The following is a 22455-nucleotide window of genomic DNA, read 5'->3' as shown; positions in this document are numbered from 1 at the left end:
TGTTTCTTTCTAGGACATTGGCATTTTAATTTCATGTTTAGCAGTTTGTTCCTTATTTGTGAATTTTAACACCCAGAGCAGCATAAATTGCATTAATAAAAAGTTGCTGTAATGGTTGAGAACGTTAATTTCTATCTTTTAAGTTAAAAAAATTTTTAACATGCAAAAAATGTATAAGATCCCACCAGTTAGTTTCTCAGAGAGTGTTTTAAACACTTTAAAGGAGCAGATGACAGGAGAAATGCGTTTTCTTCCTAGGGCAAATTTTGAAAACTTTGATCTCTTATGATCTTTACACTCAAGGTTTTCAGTTTAATTGCTAGTGAAGAGTCATAAGTAACTTGCTTTTAGATTATTCGATATAGAGCATCACGATATACATAACAATTATTTGAAGTTACTAACACCATTGGGGCATGCGGATCTCTTTGAAACCATTAATAATTTAACAATTCAAATAATCTTTCAGCAAACTTTTACAGTCTATAAATAGGTTTATTTACTCAGTTTGATTTTATTTTTAAAAGCTGGTGTTTATTTTATTACTGCTAGTTTTACTGTAGCTGTGAATTTCAAGCTTATTTTAGGGCATTAAATAAGCTATTAAATTTTTCATAGCATTTTACAGTTTGTTTTAAAATCTTGGATCTCTAAGAATGTCTAAGGATCTTTAAGGTTTACTCAAGTCAGCAGTTACCGCTTGCATACTGTAACTTTCATACCCTGCAGTGCAAGAAGCTTTCACTCTTTGAGAGTTGTGACTGAAAGAATATATATATGCTTACAAGTGGAAGAGAGAACTAATCTTGAAAGCACACTGGTTTTTCTGTTAAATATTTTAGTAGCCAACCTTTAAAACTTAGTGTTTGGTCTTTAAATTTAAATTTAACGGCAATCCTGTATTGTATTCCTAGTGCCTTGGAGACAAAAAATGTATCCCTGTCTTCTAGGGACCTCAAAGTAAAGGACATAAGCTTGTGAACAGATTATTGAAATCTGATATGTTATAAAAGATGTATGTCCAAAGCGCTTTAAAACACAAATGAGGAAACATCTGTGGATTGGAGTCTTTAGGGGAAAGCTGCAGAAAGAAAGTGATATTTGAGACGGACTTTAGAAAATGAATGAGTGAAATTTACAGGTGGTCTGCCTCTTAGTTGATTTTTGGTTTCTCAACAAGGCCTTTAGGTAGCTACTTTTAAGTTAACTTTTGGTTAATTTGGGAGAGTCCTGTGGCGTTTTTCATTTTCAAAGCTATAGGGATAAAACAGGCAAGGCAAAACGTTTTTTTCTGAAATGTTTGGATTTCATCTTTGTTGCCAGCTGCTCTTAAATCTTGGTCAAAATGTAAACAACTCTTAGAAGAGCAGAAGGATGTACCTTTAGCACTTTTTTCCTACAATTTGACTAATTGGGATAGAGAATTTGAAGTAAACTTTAATATATCTTCTTGTTGCCTCTCAGAGGAGAAAAACAGTAAATAGTTCAAATTTTCATTACTTCAGTCAGGGTATTAATTTTTTCCTCATATATCATATTTAAGGAGGACAGTCACGTATATACTGTTCAGAAAAGCTGAAGGGAATTATTTTTTAAATAAATAATGAAAAGTAAAATGTTGTGAATGGGAAAAAATTATTTCCAGAAGATGCTATTAGCATAGGAAATCAGGAGTTGAATGAATTAGGTAGGATACTGATACTGTTTCCATCAGTTTTTCCATCTGTAAGATAGGGATGATCATATTTTCTTATTATCTATTCCCCTTGAAATGTGTTTTGCATTTATTAGCGAAAAACCACAATATTTATCAATTGTGATATTATAAAACATTTGTAAGTATAGAGATGGAACAAGTATATCGTCAGCATGTGTAATTTTTTTTAGTGTAGTCATTACATGTACAGTGTCCTGCATTTAGCTCACTATATTATTGAGAGACAATCAAAAGAACCCTGAGGATTTGGTCATTTTCTCCTCTCAAAATTATTTTATGTTCAATTTACTGGCAGAGAAATAGGAGTCCAGTGAACATAAAATTCTATTTATTCTATTTATATTGCTCTAACTTCTGGTTTTGTAAATGCTGTGACTGTTCTATGGGTTCCTTTTTTTTTTTTTTTTAATTTACTATCACTACATGTACATACTTTTGAATGTCAATATAGTACACATTCTTACTGGTTTTTATTGGCCATATAGTATTTTATTCTATTGCCATACTGTAGTTTGTGTAACCGTTTCTTTCTTTCCTGCAGGGCATTGAGATTGGTCCCAGTTTTTTTTTTTCTGTTATAAATAACTTTGCTAGAATATTTTCAGCAGGAATTACTTACATATTCCCAAATATAAAATACTAGGTCAAAGGCATGAAGCAGTTTTATAGCTCTATTTAACATTGCCAGGTTTCTTTCAAAAAAGATAGGTTTGAGGGGCACCTGGGTGGCACAGCGGTTGGGCGTCTGCCTTCGGCTCAGGGCGTGATCCCGGCTTTATGGGATCGAGCCCCACAACGGGCTCCTCCGCTGTGAGCCTGCTTCTTCCTCTCCCACTCGCCCTGCTTGTGTTCCCTCTCTCTCTGGCTGTCTCTATATCTGTAAAATAAATAAATAAATTCTTTAAAAAAAAAAAAAAAAAAAGATAGGTTTGAAAAAAAAAAAGATAGGTTTGATTTATAATGCCTTTAGCTAAATGATTCCCTGTGTCTCCAGAATATTTTATAATTTTTATTATAGCTTTTAATAGCTATGTGATGGTATGGAAAACCTTAACGGTGTATTACTTTCATTGCTATTAAAGTTTCTCTTTTAATTATTTTCTATTATTTGTCTTGAGTTGTTAGTTTTTGAAACCATAGTAATAAAAGGATTGAAATGTGGTATTCTTTTCCTTTAGAATCCATTTTACTTCCTTAAAATTAAGGGACAACGGGTTGACTGCGATAAATAGAATAAAGCCCTGATCAGAAGTTAATAGATCTTCACAGAGTAAAATGGGCAGTTCTAATCTACTTTGTAAACGTTTCGATCATTTCAGTTAGCTGCTGCATGCTGTTTGACTTTAGATTGGTCTTCAGTGTGCTGAGTGGCATTCTGATGGCAAATAGCTGATTAGTGAGCAGTTCACTGTCTTTGCAGTTAACTTTCAATTAATTGTTAGCTTGTCAGCATGAATTCAGACCTAACAACTAAACTCTCCAGAACATCTGCCACTTTTTTACTGTTTGATGTATAGATTGTGTTCTTAGATGAAAGATTAAGAATTTCTTTCCTGTCCAGTAAGGAAAAATGACCAAATATATCCCTTGGTGTTTAAAGAAAATGTTTAACATTTTTTTTAATAAAAAGGAAACTTAATCAGAACCATACTTTTTTAAAAACTGAAGTATAGTTGACACATAATGTTACATTCCTTTTAGATGTGCAGTATAGTAATTGGGCAACTCTCATACAACACTGTTACAGTACCATTGACTATGTTCCCTGTGCTGTACCTTTCATCCCTGTAACTTATTCCTTCTGTAACTGGAAGCCTGTACCTTTCATTCCTCTTCATCTGTTTTGCCCAATACCACATCCCTTTCCCCTCTGGCAACCACCTATTTGTTCTTTGTATTTATGGATCTTTATGCTTTTGTTGTTGTTGTTTATTCCTTTGTTTTGCTTTTTAGATTACACATGAATGAAATCATACAATGTTCGTCTTTGTCTGACTTCACTTAGTATCATATCCTCTAGGTTTGTCTATGACATTGCAAATGGCAAGATCTTATTCTTTTTTATGGCTGAGTAATATTTCTCTCTCTGTATGTACCACATTTTCTTTATCCATCTATTAGCGGACACTTAGGTTGCTTCCATATCTTGGCTATTGTAAATAATGCTATAGTCAACATAGGGTGCATATATATTTTCAAATTAGCATTATTGTTTTCTTTGGGTAAATGCCCAGTAGCAGAATTACTGGATTGTATAGTACTTCTATTTTTAATTTTTTGAGGAACCTCCATCCTGCTTTCCACAGTGGCTACACCAGTTTATATTCCCACCAACAGTGCGCAAGAAGGGTTCCTTTTTCGCCACATCCTCAGCAACCTTGTTTCTTGTTGTCTTGACGTTTGACTGTAGCCATTCTGAGAGGTGTAAGGTGATATCTAATTGTGGTTTTGATTGCATTTCCCTGATGGTGGGTGATGTTGAGCATCTTTTCATGTGTCCGTTGGCCATCTGGATGTCTTTGGAAAAATGTCTATTCAGATCCTTTGCCCATTTCTTAATTGGGTTATTTTGTTTTTTAGTATTACATTGTACAAGGTCCTTTTTTCTTTTTAAAAGATTTTATTTATTCTTGAGAGAGAGAGCAAGCACGACCAGCGGGGAGGGGGATCGGCGCAGGGACACACTCCCTGCTGAGCAGGGAGCTTGTTGAGGGACTCCATCCCAGGGCCCTGTTTAAACCAGAGCCGAAGGTGATGCTTAACTGACTGAGCCACCCAGGCGCTCTACAAGGTCTTTATATATTTTGGATATTAACCCTTTATCAGATATATCTTTTCCCATTCAGTAGGTTTTCTTTTCATTTTGTCAATGGTTTCCTTTGCTGTGCAAAAGCGTCGTAGTTCAATATAGTCCCAGTAGTTTATTTTTGCATTTGTTTCCCTTGCCTGAGGAAACATCCATAAATATGTTGCTGAGGCTGATGTCAAAGAGATTACAGCCTATGTTTTCTTCTGGTTTGTGGTTTCAGGTCTCACATTTAGATCTTTAATCTATTTTGAGTTTCTTTTTGTGTATGGTGTAAGAAAGTGATCCAGTCTTCCAAGCACCATTAATTGAAGAGACTGTCTTTCCCCCATTGTAAATTCCTGCCTCCTTTGTCATAGATTAATTGGCCATATATTTATTGGGTTTATTGCTGGGGTCTCTGTCCTGTCGCATTGATCTGTATGTCTGTTTTTGTGCCAGGATCATACTGTTTGATTACTATAGCTTTGTAGTGTATCTTGAAATCTGGGATTGTTGAATCCTCTAGCTTTGTTCTTTCTCCAGATTACTTTGGCTCTTTGGGTCTTTTGTAGTTCCATATGAATTTTAGGTTTATTTGTTCTAGTTCTGTGAAAAATACTACTGGTATTTTGATAGGGATTACATTGAATCTATAGATTGCTTTAGGTGGTATGGACATTTTAACAATACTCTTCTAATCCATGAGCATGATATATCTTTCCATTTGTTTGTGTCCTCTTCAGTTTCTTTCGCAGTGCTCTATAGTTTTCAGAGTACAGGTCTTTCACATCCTTTGTTAAGGTTATTTCTAGGTATTTTATTCTTTTGGGTGTAATTGTAAATGGCATTGTTTTCTTAATTTCCCTTTCTGCTACTTCATTATTAGTGAATAGAAACGTGGCAGATTTCTGTATATTGTGTCCTGCAAATTTACTGAATTCTTTTATTACTTCTAATAGTTTTTTGGTGGAGTCCTTAAGGTTTTAGGTATAGTATCATGTCATCTGTTATAGTGACAGTTTTACCAGAATCATACTTTTAAATGTTCTTTGTTGGTAGTTACGTTTAGAAATGTTTGATAAATTTTGTGTCTGTTATTTTGGGAACAGTTGCCTTTAAATATGGAGTAAGTAAAATTTAAGAAAACAGTTCTTAATGTTGCTTTGAATAGACATACTGTATATTTTACTTGTTTTAATATGACCATAGATATAGTTTGAAGATTTTGAAATACCTTAAAAAATGTACTTACATATGAACTTATTGATATAATTGATATATATTTACTTATTGGTATTTAGTTTCACATTATCAGAGTTTTCTCTGGAATAAGAGATTGATTCTTAGTTTCTGGAAACTAATCAGTGTATGTGTGTCATTGATAATGTTTCAAATATGAAATTTGGCATTGGGATGAGTTTGACTATGATAAATTCACATTCCAACAATTGTTTTTTGTTTTTTGTTGGTTTTTTTTGCCCCTGTGCAAAAAGTATGTGGAGTTAAAGTTCGCTTTCAGAAGTTAAATTTTTTGAGTAAAATTATTTTAAAACTGAGATTGTTCATTATAGTGGATCTGAGAACTAGGATTGGGAAAGCAAGCAAGGTCGATACAGATAAAATACTGTCCTGCTCCTGTTGACTCTCCACAAAGGGAAGCCCGTCCAAAGGTGTATTTTTGAGCATCTGAAACAGAGCCACAGACATGTGCTTTATACCCCACACCCCACACACAAATTCTAGAGACTGGTCTGCGTTCTGTGGGCCTTAGAGCCCAGTTGTTGAGGCTCTTACTTCTTTGTACTTAATCAGTGTCCTTTTAGTAAGTGTTGTAGTTAATTGTAGCTGCTTTAAATGTGCTCTACAAGGTTACAAGGTTTTTCTCTGTTGCCATTAAAATTAACTAAGTATTGATGAGAGGCTTTGGAGGAACCTTTTGAAATATATTTTCTTTGCTCTTGTTCTGAACTTTCAAACCTATTTATCGCCTATGCTAATAATAACGATGAAGACTGCAATTTGTGTACTTTGTGGGTGCCTTAGTTACTCCTCAGAACAATCCCATGATTTGTAAATGGGGAGACTGAAGCTGAATAAGATGTAGTAACTCTTTCAGGGCGCCTGGGTGGCGTGGTCATTAAGTGTCTGCCTTCGGCTCAGGGCGTGATCCCAGAGTCCTGGGATCGAACCCCACATCAGGCTCCTCCTCTAGGAGCCTGTTTCTTCCTCTCCCACTCTCCCTGCTTATGTTCCCTCTCTCGCTGGCTGTCTAATAAATAAATAAAATCTTTAAAAAAAAAAAAAGGAAAAAAAGATGTAGTAACTCTCTCAAGTGGTGAAGCAAAGATGCAGCTCCTAGAGTGTCTGATTCTGAAGGTTGAGCTCTTCACACCACGTTGGGGTACTGCTGTATCTTCCATGCGGAATAGTCTCTACCTCTTCTGCCTCACCCCAGACATCCCTGGCTGCTAATTGTCCTTGACTTCCACAGTTGATGCAGTTTTAACCTGTGTAACCAGTTTTTAAGTAGTCAGATTTTGTATTTATTCCTTTCTTTGATACAATCTAAAGTTGAAATTTTATTCTTCAGTGAGATGGGGTAAAAGGAAGCACCTTGTATCTAGGAGATTAGCTTCTGGGCGTTGCTGGTCAGATTACTCAAAGTTCATGAGCATCCATTTATGAGTTCCAGCATTTCCATTGGGATTGTTTTATTGTGTCTGAGTTAAGATTTCCCTTCTTCAAAATTTTTCCCACAGTGGACTTCTCTAATATTAAGTGGCTGAAATGTCCATAGTTTTCCTTTTCTGTGGCTGTGCCTTGGTATCTCAAAGCCTTTTCTGACTTGCTTTGATTCTTGTTCAGAGTCACATTTCTTCTCTGAATATTTCTTTCTACCTTGAAAACCAGTTGTAGATACAGTTGGGAGCTGCAGATAAAGTGGAATAAAAGCAAAAACAAAGGAACAAGGAAATAGGGGGGGGGAAATGCAGCCCTGTGGTGTGGCACACATGGCTTAAAGCAGTAAAACAAAGTGTAGTTGGGACCAAAGCTGGGATCATACGTAGAATGGGTAGGTTAGGACCAGAAAAAAAAATTGTGCATTTGGGAGGAGGAGAATTTAGAAGGGAGACCATAGCACTCTAAATTAAATAAACCATTTCCATAAAAAATTTCTTAGGGTGGGATTCCTTTGTCTAAGTCTTGCTTTAGAATTTACAGTCTTGCTTTAGGATTTATCTGTAACTTCCTTAAAAAGTTCAGTGTTGTCACAACTTTTCATGCTTGTATTAACTCAGTTTGGGACCCTTTGAAAGCAGGAATGTGAAGTAAGTAACCTTTAAAGCTCTTCCTAGTTATATCAGTGATATTTTGGAGTCGGCTGACTCTATTTAAGGCAAATTTCCAGAAGGAGATGCACTTAATTAACTTTTGGATGGGAAATAAAGATATTTAGAGTGGAAAGTGACCATAAAATTAACCAAATATTGTCATTTTATAGCACATTGCTATTTTAATGATAAAAAAAACTAAATCCTTTGGGATTCAGTAACTACCCCAAGAACTTATAAATAGCTTTGTCACTTTTTTCTTTTACTCTCTTGAATGTATGTCTTGTCTCTCCATCTGGATTAAAAATTCTTCAAAGGCAAGTGTTCATGTCTTTTGTATTATTATGTCACTCATAATGTCTAGTATTGTGGCCATTAAATTAATGTGTTGAGTGAATGACTTTCTCATGGTCGTTCAGGATTTATTGTTCTTGGGAATGTTCTTCAGTTTTCATGTATATTGCATATTGTTTCCTCCTATTTAATATTTATTTTGAAGTCATCTTTCCTAGTCCAGAACAGCTTTCCACACTAAATTTTACTCTTTCATGTTTATTTCTTACTGCTTTGATTTGGCTTCTGTTGCTTCATAGGAAGACTAAAGTCTACTCAACTTTAAAGCCTTTTCTTTTTCCAACTTTTAATTACGACAGTCTTCAAAATTCAAAAAAGTTGATGGAATAGTATAATGACCACCTGTATATCCATCTAGATCTCTAGAGCCAGCAGTTGATTATATTTTTCTTATTTGTTTTATCCATGTCTGTGTTTATATTTTTAGGGATAAATGTCATGATGTCTGTAGCATACTTTTGCCTTTCATGAAACCACATAAACTCACTAGCAACCTCATTTCCTTTCTCCTTTCCATTTTTAACATTTTCTCTACTACCATACTACAAGGATCTTTAAAGCAGTTTTATTTATTTATTTGTTTATTTTTATTTTTTATTTTTGAGAGAGAGAGAGCATGTGTGCAAGTGGGTTGGGGGGGTGCAGAGGGAGAGGGAGAGAGAATCTCAAGCAGGCTTCACACCCAGCATGGAACCCAATGCAGGACTCAATCTCACAACCCTGAGATCATGACCTGAGCTGAAACCAAGAGTCAGATGCTTAACGACTGAGCCACTCAGGTGTCCCTACAAGGATCTCATTCTTAAAATATTACTTAAATTTCCTTGTTTCAGTGTAAGATTTCATATGTAAAATATAGAGTATTATAAATATAGCAAATTTACAAATATGTTGTAGATTGCTCTGTTCTCTGTTAAAGATATCATTAATTGTAATTTGCATTTCTTAGCATGTTGTGAGACAATAATTTTTAAATTTTCAGATTCTCACAGTTTAAAAGAAGAATGAAAGTGCTACAGAAATAGCCAGGATGAATTGAATATCCAAGGTGTGGTGTTTTTTGTTTTGTTTTGTTTTTAAAGATTTTATTTATTTATTAGACAGAGATAGAGACAGCCAGCGAGAGAGGGAACACAAGCAGGGGGAGTGGGAGAGGAAGAAGCAGGCTCATAGCGGAGGAGCCTGATGTGGGGCTCGATCCCATAACGGGGGGATCACGCCCTGAGCCAAAGGCAGACGCTTAACCGCTGTGCCACCCAGGCACCCCCCAAGGTGTGTTTTGATTTAGTTCACTGAATAATAGAAAAAGGTCCATAATTTAATGGTAATATTTGTGATAGACTAACTTTCTTGTAAAAGTAAGTGTGGAAAAACATCAGAAGAGACAAGAAGGAAGAGAAGTAGGGCCTGGACTGAGAGCAGAAGAAATTAAAAGTGATGGTAGTGGCACTTGAGTTTTCTCACTTTTTTTTTTTTGAGTTAGGAGTCCAGCTTTTGAATTTATTTCCTTGTCTTAAAGTAGAGCAAGTAATCCCTAGCTCATAAAGTTATTATGAGACTTGTGCTTGATAATTATCATCTTCCCCTTCCCTAAGCTGAAAGCTAAGAAAAGAGTAATGAATAGGCATAAATAGTATATCAGAAGCCTGCTGTCTTAGTGTCCTTTTATGGGAGCGGGAGAAACCCTCAAGGTTATCCTTATAGTGATAAATATTCAGATGTAGGAATGTCCGTTTTCTCCGAAATAGCAATAGTAGCTATGTTTATTTAATCATTTACCTTATAGTTATCGTGTGCCAACTGTGGACCAGCTTCCATATTCTTACCTGTTTTATTATCACCTCATACATTTCTCACATTCAAAATTACTACTTGACCAAAAGCTCATATTTATTAAGAGTAAATTTAGGATTTGAAACGAACTGAGCAGTTTGGTGCTATGCTGTCTCCAGACCGAAGTTGTGTTGCCTACTTGTTTATGTGTTGTGTGTAAAAATTAGTTTTGTTTTTAGGAGAAAGATTTGTGAGAAGAATTGTTCTTTGGAGTTTGCTGTTTTGGAAAAATTTGTGGGCAGCCCCTGATAATATAGACATCCTTATAAATCACAAAGCAAGGCTAAAACATATGCTTGTTAACACCTTTGTTATTAGGAGTGGAATGTGAAGCTACTTCACCAGGTTAGGAAAAGTTGACAGATAAGGTAAATTTAGTGAGAATTTGATAATAAAGGAGAGAGAGAGGGAAAGTGTGAGCGGAGAGGGGGCAGAGAGAGAGAAAGAGAGAGTAAGAAGCAGACTCCCCGCTTAGCATGGAGCCCAACTTGGGGCCCAATCCCAGGACCCTGAGATCATGACTTGAGCCGAAATCAAGAGTTGGACACTCAACTGACTAAGTCACCTGGGCGCCCCAGCTCTAACCACATTTTAAGTGACAAATAGCCATGTGTGTATTTGACAGTGCAGCTAAGAATATGTCTATCATTGCTTAAAGTTCTGTTGGACACTGTTGCATAATAGTAAATACTTAGTACCAAGCACTGCTCTTTGAATCTTTTCAAAACCACTCAAGAAGCAGGGGTTATTATTCCATTCTCCAAAGGAAAAAAGCTGTGTGAAGAAACTTATCCAAGATCACACAGCTAGTAAATGTCATAGTCAGGATTTAAACTCAGGCAACCTAGCTTCAGAGTCTTTGTTCTTGATCTCTTTGCACTGAACGAGGTTGAAAGTGAGGAATAGGCTTAACTGTGGTACAAGGGATTTAACTTCTGCGGTGAAAATGAGGCTCTTACAGATTTTGAAACTCAAAACCTAGGAAGTTCCATAGAATTATAATAGCTGTATTCCTTCCTAGAAGGAAATCTAGAGATGTGAACTGGGTTAGCTTTTTAGGGACCTTTCAGTCTTCATGAAGATATATTAAATAGGGTGTTTAGATTCTGAAGTGTCTTCAAAGCAGTGTTGACCCCTTATAATTAGTGAAAATTATTTTGGCAGAGTAAGCCATCACCTGGGAATTCTGCCTTCGCAGCAGTTACTTATATTTGTGTTAATTATTCAAGCATTCTGTAATGCCTAAATGTCGTGTCCCATTATCTTTTTAGCTAAAATGACTAATGGCAAAGAGTATTTTATGCAAGGAGATACAGTTTAATTTTTTGTGTGTATTTAAGACAGTGTTACCATTGAGTAATTTCATTTGCTTACAATTTTAGGGATTGCACATGATGCTGTTCTCACTACTATATACAGAGGCTAGTGTCTTATCTTACACTGTATATCAGGAATAGTGGATGAGCATTTATTTTAGCAGATTAATAGTGTAGTTTAGGCATTCCCTATTCTGATTATCATTAAATTTATTTGCTTTTATTTATTTAACAAATATATAGCACTTCTTGTTTTGTCACTGAAGTTTTTTATAAATGTTAACTCATTTAATCTTCATACATTTCTCTCTCTAAAATAATAAATAAGTAAATAAATGAATAAATAAATATTGGGGGGAGGGGAAAGAGGGACTCCTGGGTGGCTCAGTCGGTTAAGCTTCCGAATCTTGGTTTCAGCTCAGGAAATGATCTCATGGGTTGTGAAATCGAGCCCTGCATGGGGCTCTGCACTCAGTGAGGAGTCTGCTTGAAGATTCTCCTTCTGCCCCTCCCCTGCTCTCTCTCTCTCTCTCTTTCTCTCTCAAATAAAAAAAAAATTATTGGAGACATTTGCAACTACTAAAAATATTTTATTGTAATTTAACTGCGTATAAGTCTACTCAGTGAGTGGATTTATGGGAGAAATGTTTAAATATCGAATTTTACATTTCAAACATGTCAAATTCTTTTTCAGTTCTAAGCGTGACTTAAGTTTTGATCTGTTTATATTCTAATTCTGTGTTTCTTCATTTTCAGGCTGAAATAGAACTATTCGTGAACAGGCTTGATTCGGTGGAATCTGTTCTTCCTTATGAATATACAGCGTAAGTTTTTCAGCTTGGTTTTTATATAAAATTGTATTGACTCATCAGAATTTTGTACTTTCAGAAATTTATTTTCTTCACAGTTATGGATGAATTCATATGTATTTTAAACATGTACAGGGCCCGAAAACATTTTTCAAGGGGTATTCTTTATTTCCAAGGTAGAGTTAAAATGTGAACCATAATTTTTTTCAATACAGTAGAAGCACCAACTAAAACAATGGATTTCCTTTTTTATCTGAGTGGACAAAAAACCATTGTGTTTTCTTTAAATTTTTTAATTATAAAAAAACCCACACAGTTTTAAACAAAATTCTTATATCCCACATAATCCCCAGAAACAGTTGCTTTGTTTTCTGCTCCACATTTTTTCTCTCCATATTCTAATGTCCCTAACCACATCTATACATTTTTGTTGTAAACAAAAGTGGTTTTGCACCTTTTTCTCACTGAATCTATTTGTGGGCATCTTTCCATGTTACTACACAGCTACAGTTACCTTAGTCTTTTTTGTAGCTGTTTATTCTTTCTTTCTTTCTTTTTTTTTTTTTGTTTTGTTTAAGATTTATTTGTTTATTTTAGAGAGAGAATGTGTGAGCATGAGCAGGAGGGGCAGAGGGAGAGGGAGAGAGAATCCCAAGCAGACTTTGTGCTGAGCACGAAGCCTGATGTGGGTCTCGATCCCACGACCCTGAGACCATGACCTGAGCCAAAACCAAGATTTGAGCACTTAACCAGCTGCGCCACTCAGGTGCCCCTCTTTTTCTTTTTTTCTTTCTTTCTTTTTTTTTTTTTAAAGTAAGCTCTCACCCAATGTGGCACTTGAACTCATGACCCCAAGATCAAGAGTTGCATGCTCCACCAGCTGAGCCAGCTGGGTGCCCCTGTTTATTTTTTCTTTGTAGAGATTGTATAGAGTCATGTATGATTTGTTTCACTAATTCTTTGTCTATGAACGTTGGATTGTTTTCATTTTTTGATATTATAAAAAAAGCTGCATAAATATGCTTTATTCATTTGACCACTATATACCATATTTGGTATAAAGCGTAGTTCCTAAATTTTAGTTGGCTTCTAAATTTCTGTGGTATCTGAAAGTTTTAAAAGAAAGTATGTGTTTACCGTAGAGAAAAGCACACATCAAAAAGTAAGACTATACTGTATAGATAGTTCTATAGATAGAATTTGTATGCCTAAATATGTGTAAAAAGAGAGCATAACATTCATGAATGGATAGACCATCATTTATGTAACTATTATAGACCTAAATGCTCTAGTTTTGTTTCTTTTGTTTTGTAAATAAATATATCTCCTTAAATCTTTGTGGATATTCCTGGGAAAACTCAGTGATCTCTATATCCAGTGCATGGAAAGTCTTCATTTGGGGATTTCCCAGCTCCGGTTTTTTATTACCTAAGATTCGTCTTTCTCTTGGGAATCTAATCTGTAGCCATCACAGCATGGGTCTCAAGTACTCCCATATCATTCCAAAATGAACACAGAAGTGTCCTTTAATTTTCTATAGCAAAGCTGAAATTTGGCTATAGTGTTTAAAGAAAGCTTTATTAAAATCTGGTTAATAATACAAGGGAATTACAGAGAAGCTCGCAGCTGACTGATTATGGCTTCTCCACAATTTCCTGTTCCCTAGGGTCTGTCTTGCCATGCTTCCCATGTTGGATGTGTTGGCCAGTGTATCAGGTTGAGGCAGAAACCCAGGGAACTTTGACACATCTTCCTGAAATATCATTATTATGTAAAACTTTGGATTAGGAAGTTACAACAAAAGGAGATAAGTTAACAAAATTCACTTGAAAAATAAGGATGTAAATAATTTTATCAGTGGAATGAACAAAAATAATGTATGAGTTTTTTAAATTGTATAATTTACATCTTCAAAAAGATAGTTAGACATCAAGTATTCTCAGGCCTAATTTTCTGATGTTTTGGTTTTTTGTTTTGGGGAAATGCACATGGAACTTGGAGTATAACTGTCTTATTCATTGTAGAGCTACTGGAATGATCAGTACTTAATCTGCCCTCTAGATTGGCTAGGGGTTTGATATTGCATTGTTTCCTTTTATGTGTAAGAGCTTAAATACTCTCCCCCCCCCCCACCAGGTTTGATTTTTGCCAAGCATCAGAAGGAAAACGCCCATCTGAAAATCTTGGTCAGGTATTATTCGGGGAAAGAATTGAACCTTCACCGTATAAGGTTTGTATTCAGCGTTATATAGAAGTTATTTAGTTGCTTCTTTATCTTTCTTTCATTTCTTTATTTTTTCTTTCTTTTCTTTTTTTTCCCCCTTCTTTTTTTCTTACAGAAAAGCCTGAGATAACTTAGCTCTCATAGCTAAGTAGGATTTTATTTCTCTTTTACCTGTGGAAATAATTTTTTAAACTCACAGTTTGGAAGGATCCCTCTCCTCACAATATGTCATGGATGAGTTTGCCCTAACGTACATTCGTGTACCAGTATTATAAATGATAAGGTGGTGGCCTAAAGGGTAGTACTCCAACCTCCAGCCTCACTTTCAGAGGGACCAGAAACCCAGCCTTCAGTCATGAAAAGTGGCCCAGCGGCTCCCCGTTTCCTTCCCCCCTTTGGGAACAGTATTCATGCATATTATACATATTGCCTCTTAGCAAATACAGCACTATTTGGGCTCCCACATTGGGTTTGGGGAAGCTAACCTTTCTCTTTTGACCATTGAAAGTATATTTGGAATGTTCTCAGTACATTTTTAGGACATCAGTTAAACCAAAGTAAGCACAGTATAAGAGATTCTCTTCAATATAAGTACTTCATCATCGCCCAGAATTATTTTACCTTTTAAATCTCTTAACTCTTAAGCCTGTTTTCCTTCCGCATTGCTTGGTCCCCTGTTCATTTTATATGATCTGCTCTCCTACACAAAGAATAATGCTCACTGTCTTTTACAAAAATTAAGCTCGTTTATAATAACAGTGTATTGCCATATAAAAACTTAAATGATATGGAATAATATAAAGTGAAAAGCAAGACTATCTTTCCCCCAGTTTCACATCACAGTTTTTTGTTAATCTTTCCTGAAATTTCCCATGTACTTAAGAAAGCATATATAAATGAAATCAGATTTACTTATTTATGGTTTAACATATTCTGCACTGTGCATTTTCCCTTTAACTCTCTACTTTGGGCATCTGTCTGCATGAACACATTTGCTTTAATCACTGTAACTTGACTCCCAAGTTTTATTCCCCAGCCTGATTTCTCTCTCAGAGTCTCATCCTTGCCTTCTATGACTTAGGTCCCATGGTTAGCTGCCTTCTCTGCTTTCTCACTAGACACTGCTATCTATTTTTCTTGGCACTTCATTGCACTGAGCATCTGTCCAGCAAATCCTCACACCTAGAGTGGTCCCACTACCCATCTTAGTCCCTCTAGCACCGTACTGCACTGTGAAGCACTGGGGAAAAGACACAGAGTTGGGCAAGTTTAATTCACATAATTGTACAAGTTTACAGTTTTCAACCATAAGTCCTCTTAATATATTGCAATTTAAAATTTTCTGCCCTAAAGATGCCAGTAATTTAAAATGTTTCCAAAAACAGGGGCGCTGGGTGGCTCAGTCGGTTAAGCGTCTGCCTTTGGCTCAGGTCATGATCTTGGGGTCCTGGGATCAAGCCCCACATTGGGCTCCCTGCTCAGCGGGGAGTCTGCTTCTCTCTCTGCCCTTCACCTTGCTTGTACTCTCTCTCTCGCTTGCGCTCTCTCTCAAATAAATAAATAAAATCTTAAAAAAAAATTATTTTCAAAGACAGATTTGAAGGCATATGGGATGAAGTTACTGGGGGGGAAAGGTGTTCAAAGTGGATAGACATAGGTATTACTGAGCCGGGCAAACATATTAATTATCTATCATCTTAATTGTGTATCACTCCCTGATATGATATTTTGAAAGATTACTTTGGAAGTTACTGCATTGTTTTTATAGCAGAGGGTGATTTTCAGACAGATTTATTAAATTTTACCATCAACTTAAGCTGTTCCTGCGGTGTCTCAGCCCCGTTATTCTGTTCCGTAATGCCTTCGCCTTGAGAAATGATGGAAGGGAAGAGCATCAGTAACATCTTCAGTGAACTTGAGGGGCAGCAGGAATTTCTTGCAGTAAACAGCCCATAACAGATTGTGGATAAACAGAGGGAAGGCCAATAAAATATTCAAAGCCCTGGAGAAGTTTTGCCCCTTTGGTATAGAATTTAAGGGCAAATTACTTTCATGATAGGCTTCCGTCCAGGATATGTTTATTTACAGTGAAAGACAGCCTTGTTTATGCAAAGGACCCTTCTTTTAGGCCTACTGCTTTGCAGATTTAATTTTGATCCACGAGTTGAGGTAAAATAGGAGAACAGGAGTGCTTCAAAATGAAGAAAGGTGTACATCTCACATTTTCTGTGAGTTTCCTAGAATTTCTTAGGACAAGATATGTGCTAAAACAAAATCTTTGAGTCCCAAGCTTTAAGTGACAGAGCAGGCATTTCTTAAGGCCAAGGCATAGGTAAACAGAAATGTGGGGCTGAAAGATTAGATTTTTGTCCAAGCCAACAATAAATGTATTGACATATTTTTCATTTTTGATTCAGTATTGATTCTTTGTTCTTTATTTTCACAGAGTTTTGCCTTACTTTATATCCGCAGTAAAAACAATAGTAACAGCCAGAAACAAAACAAAACCCCAAATCTGCTTTGCTATCTTTTATTTATGAATTCTGTTGAGGTCAGGAAAACAGCAGTGCCAGGTTGTATGTGTGATGTGAAGCTGGAGCCACATTTCATCTCAAATCTAACCAATCATACTCACTCCCAGGGTCATACAATCTCATCCCAAGTCTAACCAATCATTCTCATTCATTTACTCACTTAACATGTTTGTGCCAGGCTTTGTGGTAGGTGTGGCACACAGCGGAGACCAGAGGCAAAAATCTCTGCCCTCGCGGATCTTATATTCTGATGAGCAGGAGGAAACAAAATGAATTCCTAAAATATATAGTGTATCAGTTGCTGATGGAAAAATTGTCAAAAAACAAATCAGGGAAGGTGGATTGAGAATTGGCAGTTTTAAAGATTTTATTTATTTATTCGACAGAGATAGAGACAGCCAGCGAGAGAGGGAACACAAGCAGGGGGAGTGGGAGAGGAAGAAGCAGGCTCATAGCGGAAGAGCCTGATGTGGGGCTCGATCCCATAACGCCAGGATCACGCCCTGAGCCGAAGGCAGACGCCCAACCGCTGTGCCACCCAGGCGCCCCGAGAATTGGCAGTTTTAAATGGGCCAGCGAAAGTCTTGCTGAGAAGGTGACATTTGAGCAAAAGACCTGAAGCAAGTAAGGGAGTGAGCCACGTGAATATCTGGGAGAATGTTCTCTGTGAAGAAAGCAGCAAATGCAATGGCTCTAAGATTTCAGCATGCCTGGTGTGCTCAAAGTACAGAAAAAAAGTTGGGATGACTTGAGCAGGCAAACAAGATAGAGAATAGCAGGAAATGGGGGCAAAGAAGCAGTGGGACCACATCACACAGTAACTTATAGGCCACTGTAAAGATGCAGACAAGATGGTTAGCGCTGAAGGGTTTTGAGTAGGCTTAGACTTTGACAGGATCACTAACTAGGGCTGCTGTGTTGAGGATGGACCATGAGAGAACAAGGAGAGAAGAGGGGAGACCGGTTAGGAGGCTCTCGAAATCATTGAGATATATATGACTTGATAGTAGCTCAGACCATGAGGTAGACGGGTAGGTGTTGTGAAGTGGTCAGAATCTCAGAAACTGGTTACATTTTGAAGGTGGAGTCAGTGCAGCAGAATTTGCTGAGGGATAGGATGTGGGGTGTGGGTTATCTGTTTTCTAGAATGGGATAGTCTCTGGGAAGAGCAGGTTTGAGGGGAATGGGAAGTTAGGCATCTAATTAAGGATATGGAGTAAACACTTGAATGTATGTGTCTGAAATTTGGAGGAAGAGTTCAGCCTAGATATATACATTTGAGAATCATCATCAGTGCATAAATGGTATTTAAAGCCAGGAACTGTTGAGATCCCCAAGGGGGAGTGGGTATAGATAATGAAGAGAAGGATTCTAAGGATTGAGTCTTGGGGCACTTGGTGTTACTAGATCACAAGATGAGGATTCAGCAAAGGAGATTACCTCAAATACATGAGTTAATAAATGTTAATTATTATGATTAAACATCCTCTGGTTTTGCTATTTTCCTTCACAATTGAACACACAGTTGACTTGCCTAAGCCCAGTAAGCATTGGATTGATTTGCCATTTTTCGTATGGCTAGTAATGTCTGTCTCTGCTTAATTTAAATTTGATGCCTATCCCTCTGATTCCTTAGTATGTAAACCTTTTTTTTTTTCATTTTCCTTTCTTTAAAAAGGTACCTACAAGGTGCATATAAGGTTAAGAATATTAAATAATTGTACAAACATTGCTACATTTACAGAAGTAGCAGTGCAGGGGCGCCTGGGTGGCTCAGTCGTTAAGCGTCTGCCTTCAGCTCAGGGCGTGGTCCCGGCGTTATGGGATCGAGCCCCACATCAGGCTCCTCTGCTATGAGCCTGCTTCTTCCTCTCCCACTCCCCCTGCTTGTGTTCCCTCTCTCGCTGGCTATCTCTCTGTCAAATAAATAAATAAAATCTTTCAAAAAAAAAAAAAAAGTAGCAGTGCAGCCAAAATTAACTCTTGGCTGACAGGTGGCAGCAGTGGGCTACGCTTGAAGCATTTGCTTGTCGGCTGATGCACAGAAGCCATTTAGGTGTTTTAATAATGTACAAAACAGTGGACTACTTAAAAGTGAAACATAAGCAAGTTTTTTTTAACTACCTATGATAAAGTTGGAGTGTATTGAGTGGTATACAATTATGGACTCTATATAGTTAGTTTATAAAGTAAATTATAGCCTTTAGAAAACTAGGAAATACAGTTTTAAAATGAAGCCATATATGGATCCTGATAAAGTAAACTTCTATAATATATTATGAATATCATTATTTTTACACACATGAAATAAGTCCTAGACTCCAAAATTGGAGGAATCCTTAGTTTTTTAACTTCTAAATTGCCAATTGTTGTTTAACACTTACTATTTGTTTCAATTTTATTATTAAATAAGATCGTGAAAATTGACAGTCTTTTCAAATGTGAGTAAAAAGAATCATGTTTACCCTGAATTTTAGACATCCAAGTCTGACTTTTTCTTGTCTCATCACAGCCTGTTACTCACTGCTGAATCTCCCTTACCTGGCACATAGGGACACTTAACAAATATCCATCAAATGAATATATGGACATAAAAACTTGTCTGCTCATTACGAGAAAGCCTTCCACTCCACAATTTCCAAAACATCAGAGGACATTACTATAGAAAAACTGATGTTCCATTTTGTTCTACATGTAATTTTTTTCCCTTTCTAGGAATCAGTTACATTTAAAAGGTGGATGGATTGAAATTTCAAAAATAAAAATAAAAACTATTATTTATCAAAAGAAAAATTGATTTAAATTTTTAGAGAAACAGTAAGATTAAAATTTAAATGTGATTGAGCAATGAGAAATTTAAAAATATTTGTTATCGATATTAATGCACTGAAATAACTTAATGAGACTGGTATTTTTATTCATGGCATAGGTGTGAAGGACCTAGATATTTTTTAATTTGCTTTTCACTTTGTTTTAATACAGTTTACATTTAATAAGGAAGAGACCTGCAAGCTTGTCTGTACAAAAACATACCATACAGAGAAAGCTGAAGACAAACAAAAATTAGAATTCTTGAAAAAAAGCATGTTACTGAATTATCAACATCACTGGTAAGACATGGAGATTTTGGACTTTTTGTATTTTCCTTTTTCTTAGATGCCGCCTCTGTTTCATTGCATGTATAAATTACTTCATTGACTCTATAAAATACAGCAAATCAATTGATTTCCCTTTTTTGTTACTAATAATAGCATAAAGTATGACTTTGACTTGCCAAAGATTACTAAGGTTGATGGCTTACAGTATCATCTCTGAACTGCTTAGAATACCGTAATATTTGGTACTTCTTTTGGTACATAGACCCTGGTACCTAGAGCACTTCTCTTTTTCATATGTCGTTAACAAGAGCATATTTATGCTTTGGGAGAAGGACCTGGCTCGGTCATCTAGAAAAATACTGGTATTTTATACTTGTAGGCCATGAAAAAGACCATGGGAAAACAAACTTAAACTGTGTTTGATGTTTGATAAATATCTAATTCAAATAAAACACTTGTATTTTGAGTAACCTGTTTTTTATTTTATACACATGGTGTTACATTCTTGGTCTTTACCAGTTTGTGTTGTAATCAAAAAGCATTTAAACCTATTTTATTTTTGCTTCTAAAGTAGCATCGACTCAAAAAAATAAAAGTAGTATTGAGTGATGGTACAGAATTCAGATGTAGAATATTTAGAAAAGGATGTAAAGAGCCAACTTTTCAAGTATAATCATTATTATTCCAGATAACTTTGCTGACAAATGCCTTTATTCTATGTAGGGTCCTAATTTACATATTTTGCCTCTTCTAAAAAGTATAAGGTGTTGGAGGTAGTGAACAGAAAGACTGTGTTCATGTACTTTCTCTTGAATGTTTGTCTTATCAGTATCTCAGATCAACTCATTTGCCCACACCGAGGGAGGTTAGGAACCATTGATCTCAGTTTGACATGCCCAGATCCTGTGGCTCAAAACTCTGCTTGGAGCCTATCGTTCTGTCCCTCCTCCCTTCCATATACACAGAACAAAAAAGTCCTAGGGAGGGGCAGCCTTGGGTCACTTACCCATCCATGAACTAGTCTGTGATTAGGGGGATTCATTCTGATTGGCCAGATGGGTAGAATCTGGTTCAGTCTACTGAACCATATAGGAAGAAGTTTCTCATAGCAGGGCATCGTTAGAAGAAGGAAGGAAACTTCCCCAATTACACTTGTGTCAGCTTCCTCCTCATGTGACCCTCAGTACAAATAGGAACTTGAAATCTCATTTCTTTGGTTTCTAGTAAGCCAAGAGCTTTTTTCTTCTAAGCTACTGTGAGAATGCTATGTAATTGCTGAATCAGTATAACCTGGGATACATTTGCTTATTCATAAATAATTGAAATTTTCCTTGGTGCTTTCTTTGCTTCAAATTGTTCTTGAACAGTCTTCAAAATGATATTTAAGGCTCAGTTCTTAGAGTTGCACGTTAGCCCCATCCACCCCCATTTACTCTAACAGCTACTCATTTGTTGGTGGAATGAAAGAATGGCTCTTCAGGCCTACAGGTGATTTTTAACTATTTCTTCTACCCTCTGTTCTTAGAATACTGTTTAGAGATGTGCTCCTAAAGGTAATAGAAGCACCTCTTCTTCAGTAGCTTCCTTACAGTAAAGTACTTAGAAATATTTTTAACTAATTTATGACACAGTTAACATAGGTACTATTTTGATGCCAAAATGCATATAATAACAAGAATAAATTGTTTAAAATAGTTTATGAAGTTAGAAAGCATTTGATAGTGAAATTGACTCAATAATTTGTTTTGGGTATGTCAGTTACAAACTTAAACTATATTTTTCCTAAAAAACTTGAAACTTGCCAGGGTTTTCACCACGACATTTTTAACCGTATTACCTTTCAAATGATTAGAATGACTGAATATTAGCTAATACACCAACCCATTATAGAGAACAGTTAATTAAGAATAGTTAATTTTCTTATCTAAATTAACGAATACTTTAAATTCTTGTTTGGGATGTTAGAACACAATTTGAAGATATTCTTGGCTTGTTCTGTCAATAACCTAAGCTACTTCTTGATTCTTGAGACTGACGAATGTTTTGATCTTAGCACCAGACACTTGAATTCCCTTCAACTCTGCTCTGCATGGTTTGTAATTATACATCTTGCTCAAGTTTCTAGATGGTCGTGACATAGTATTTATAAAAGTATCATTATAGAGCTAGTTATCACAGTATTTAAATTTTTTAGGTTCATAGCTTATTGGACAGAGAGGGGTCTTTGAAGATATTTTAGTCTAGTGAGTTCCAATCCTGGATCCCAGCAAGCTAGCAGGGGAGGGGAATGATGTGCTGTTTTCAAAAATTCAAAATCCTAACAGTGTAAATGTACTCATGTTAAAACTACAGAGAGTAACTTAAATGCCAAGCTTCTTTGCTTTTGGCTACAATTTTCTGAATGCATTATGGTAACATGGGTTATTGCATTCTGATCAGAAACTCTGGGG

The 22455-nt window shown here is 36.1% G+C and overlaps 1 protein-coding gene across 1 annotated transcript in view; it reads left to right on the top strand.

The window, feature by feature from the left end:
- TM9SF2 (transmembrane 9 superfamily member 2) overlaps window positions 1-22455 on the top strand; it is a 57905-nt gene that overhangs the window by 805 nt on the left and 34645 nt on the right. The window contains exons 2-4 of the mRNA XM_045810953.2: window positions 12097-12164; window positions 14286-14379; window positions 19890-20017. Coding sequence (XP_045666909.1) covers window positions 12097-12164; window positions 14286-14379; window positions 19890-20017 — 290 coding nt within the window. The remainder of the gene's footprint in view (window positions 1-12096; window positions 12165-14285; window positions 14380-19889; window positions 20018-22455) is intronic.

This window comes from Ursus americanus, chromosome 10, assembly GCF_024610735.1.
Source record: "Ursus americanus isolate L20-20 chromosome 10, mUrsAme1.1.p, whole genome shotgun sequence".
NCBI lineage: Eukaryota > Metazoa > Chordata > Mammalia > Carnivora > Ursidae > Ursus > Ursus americanus.
Note: the sequence above shows the minus strand (reverse complement) of the source record. Positions and strands in the feature narration are given on the sequence as shown.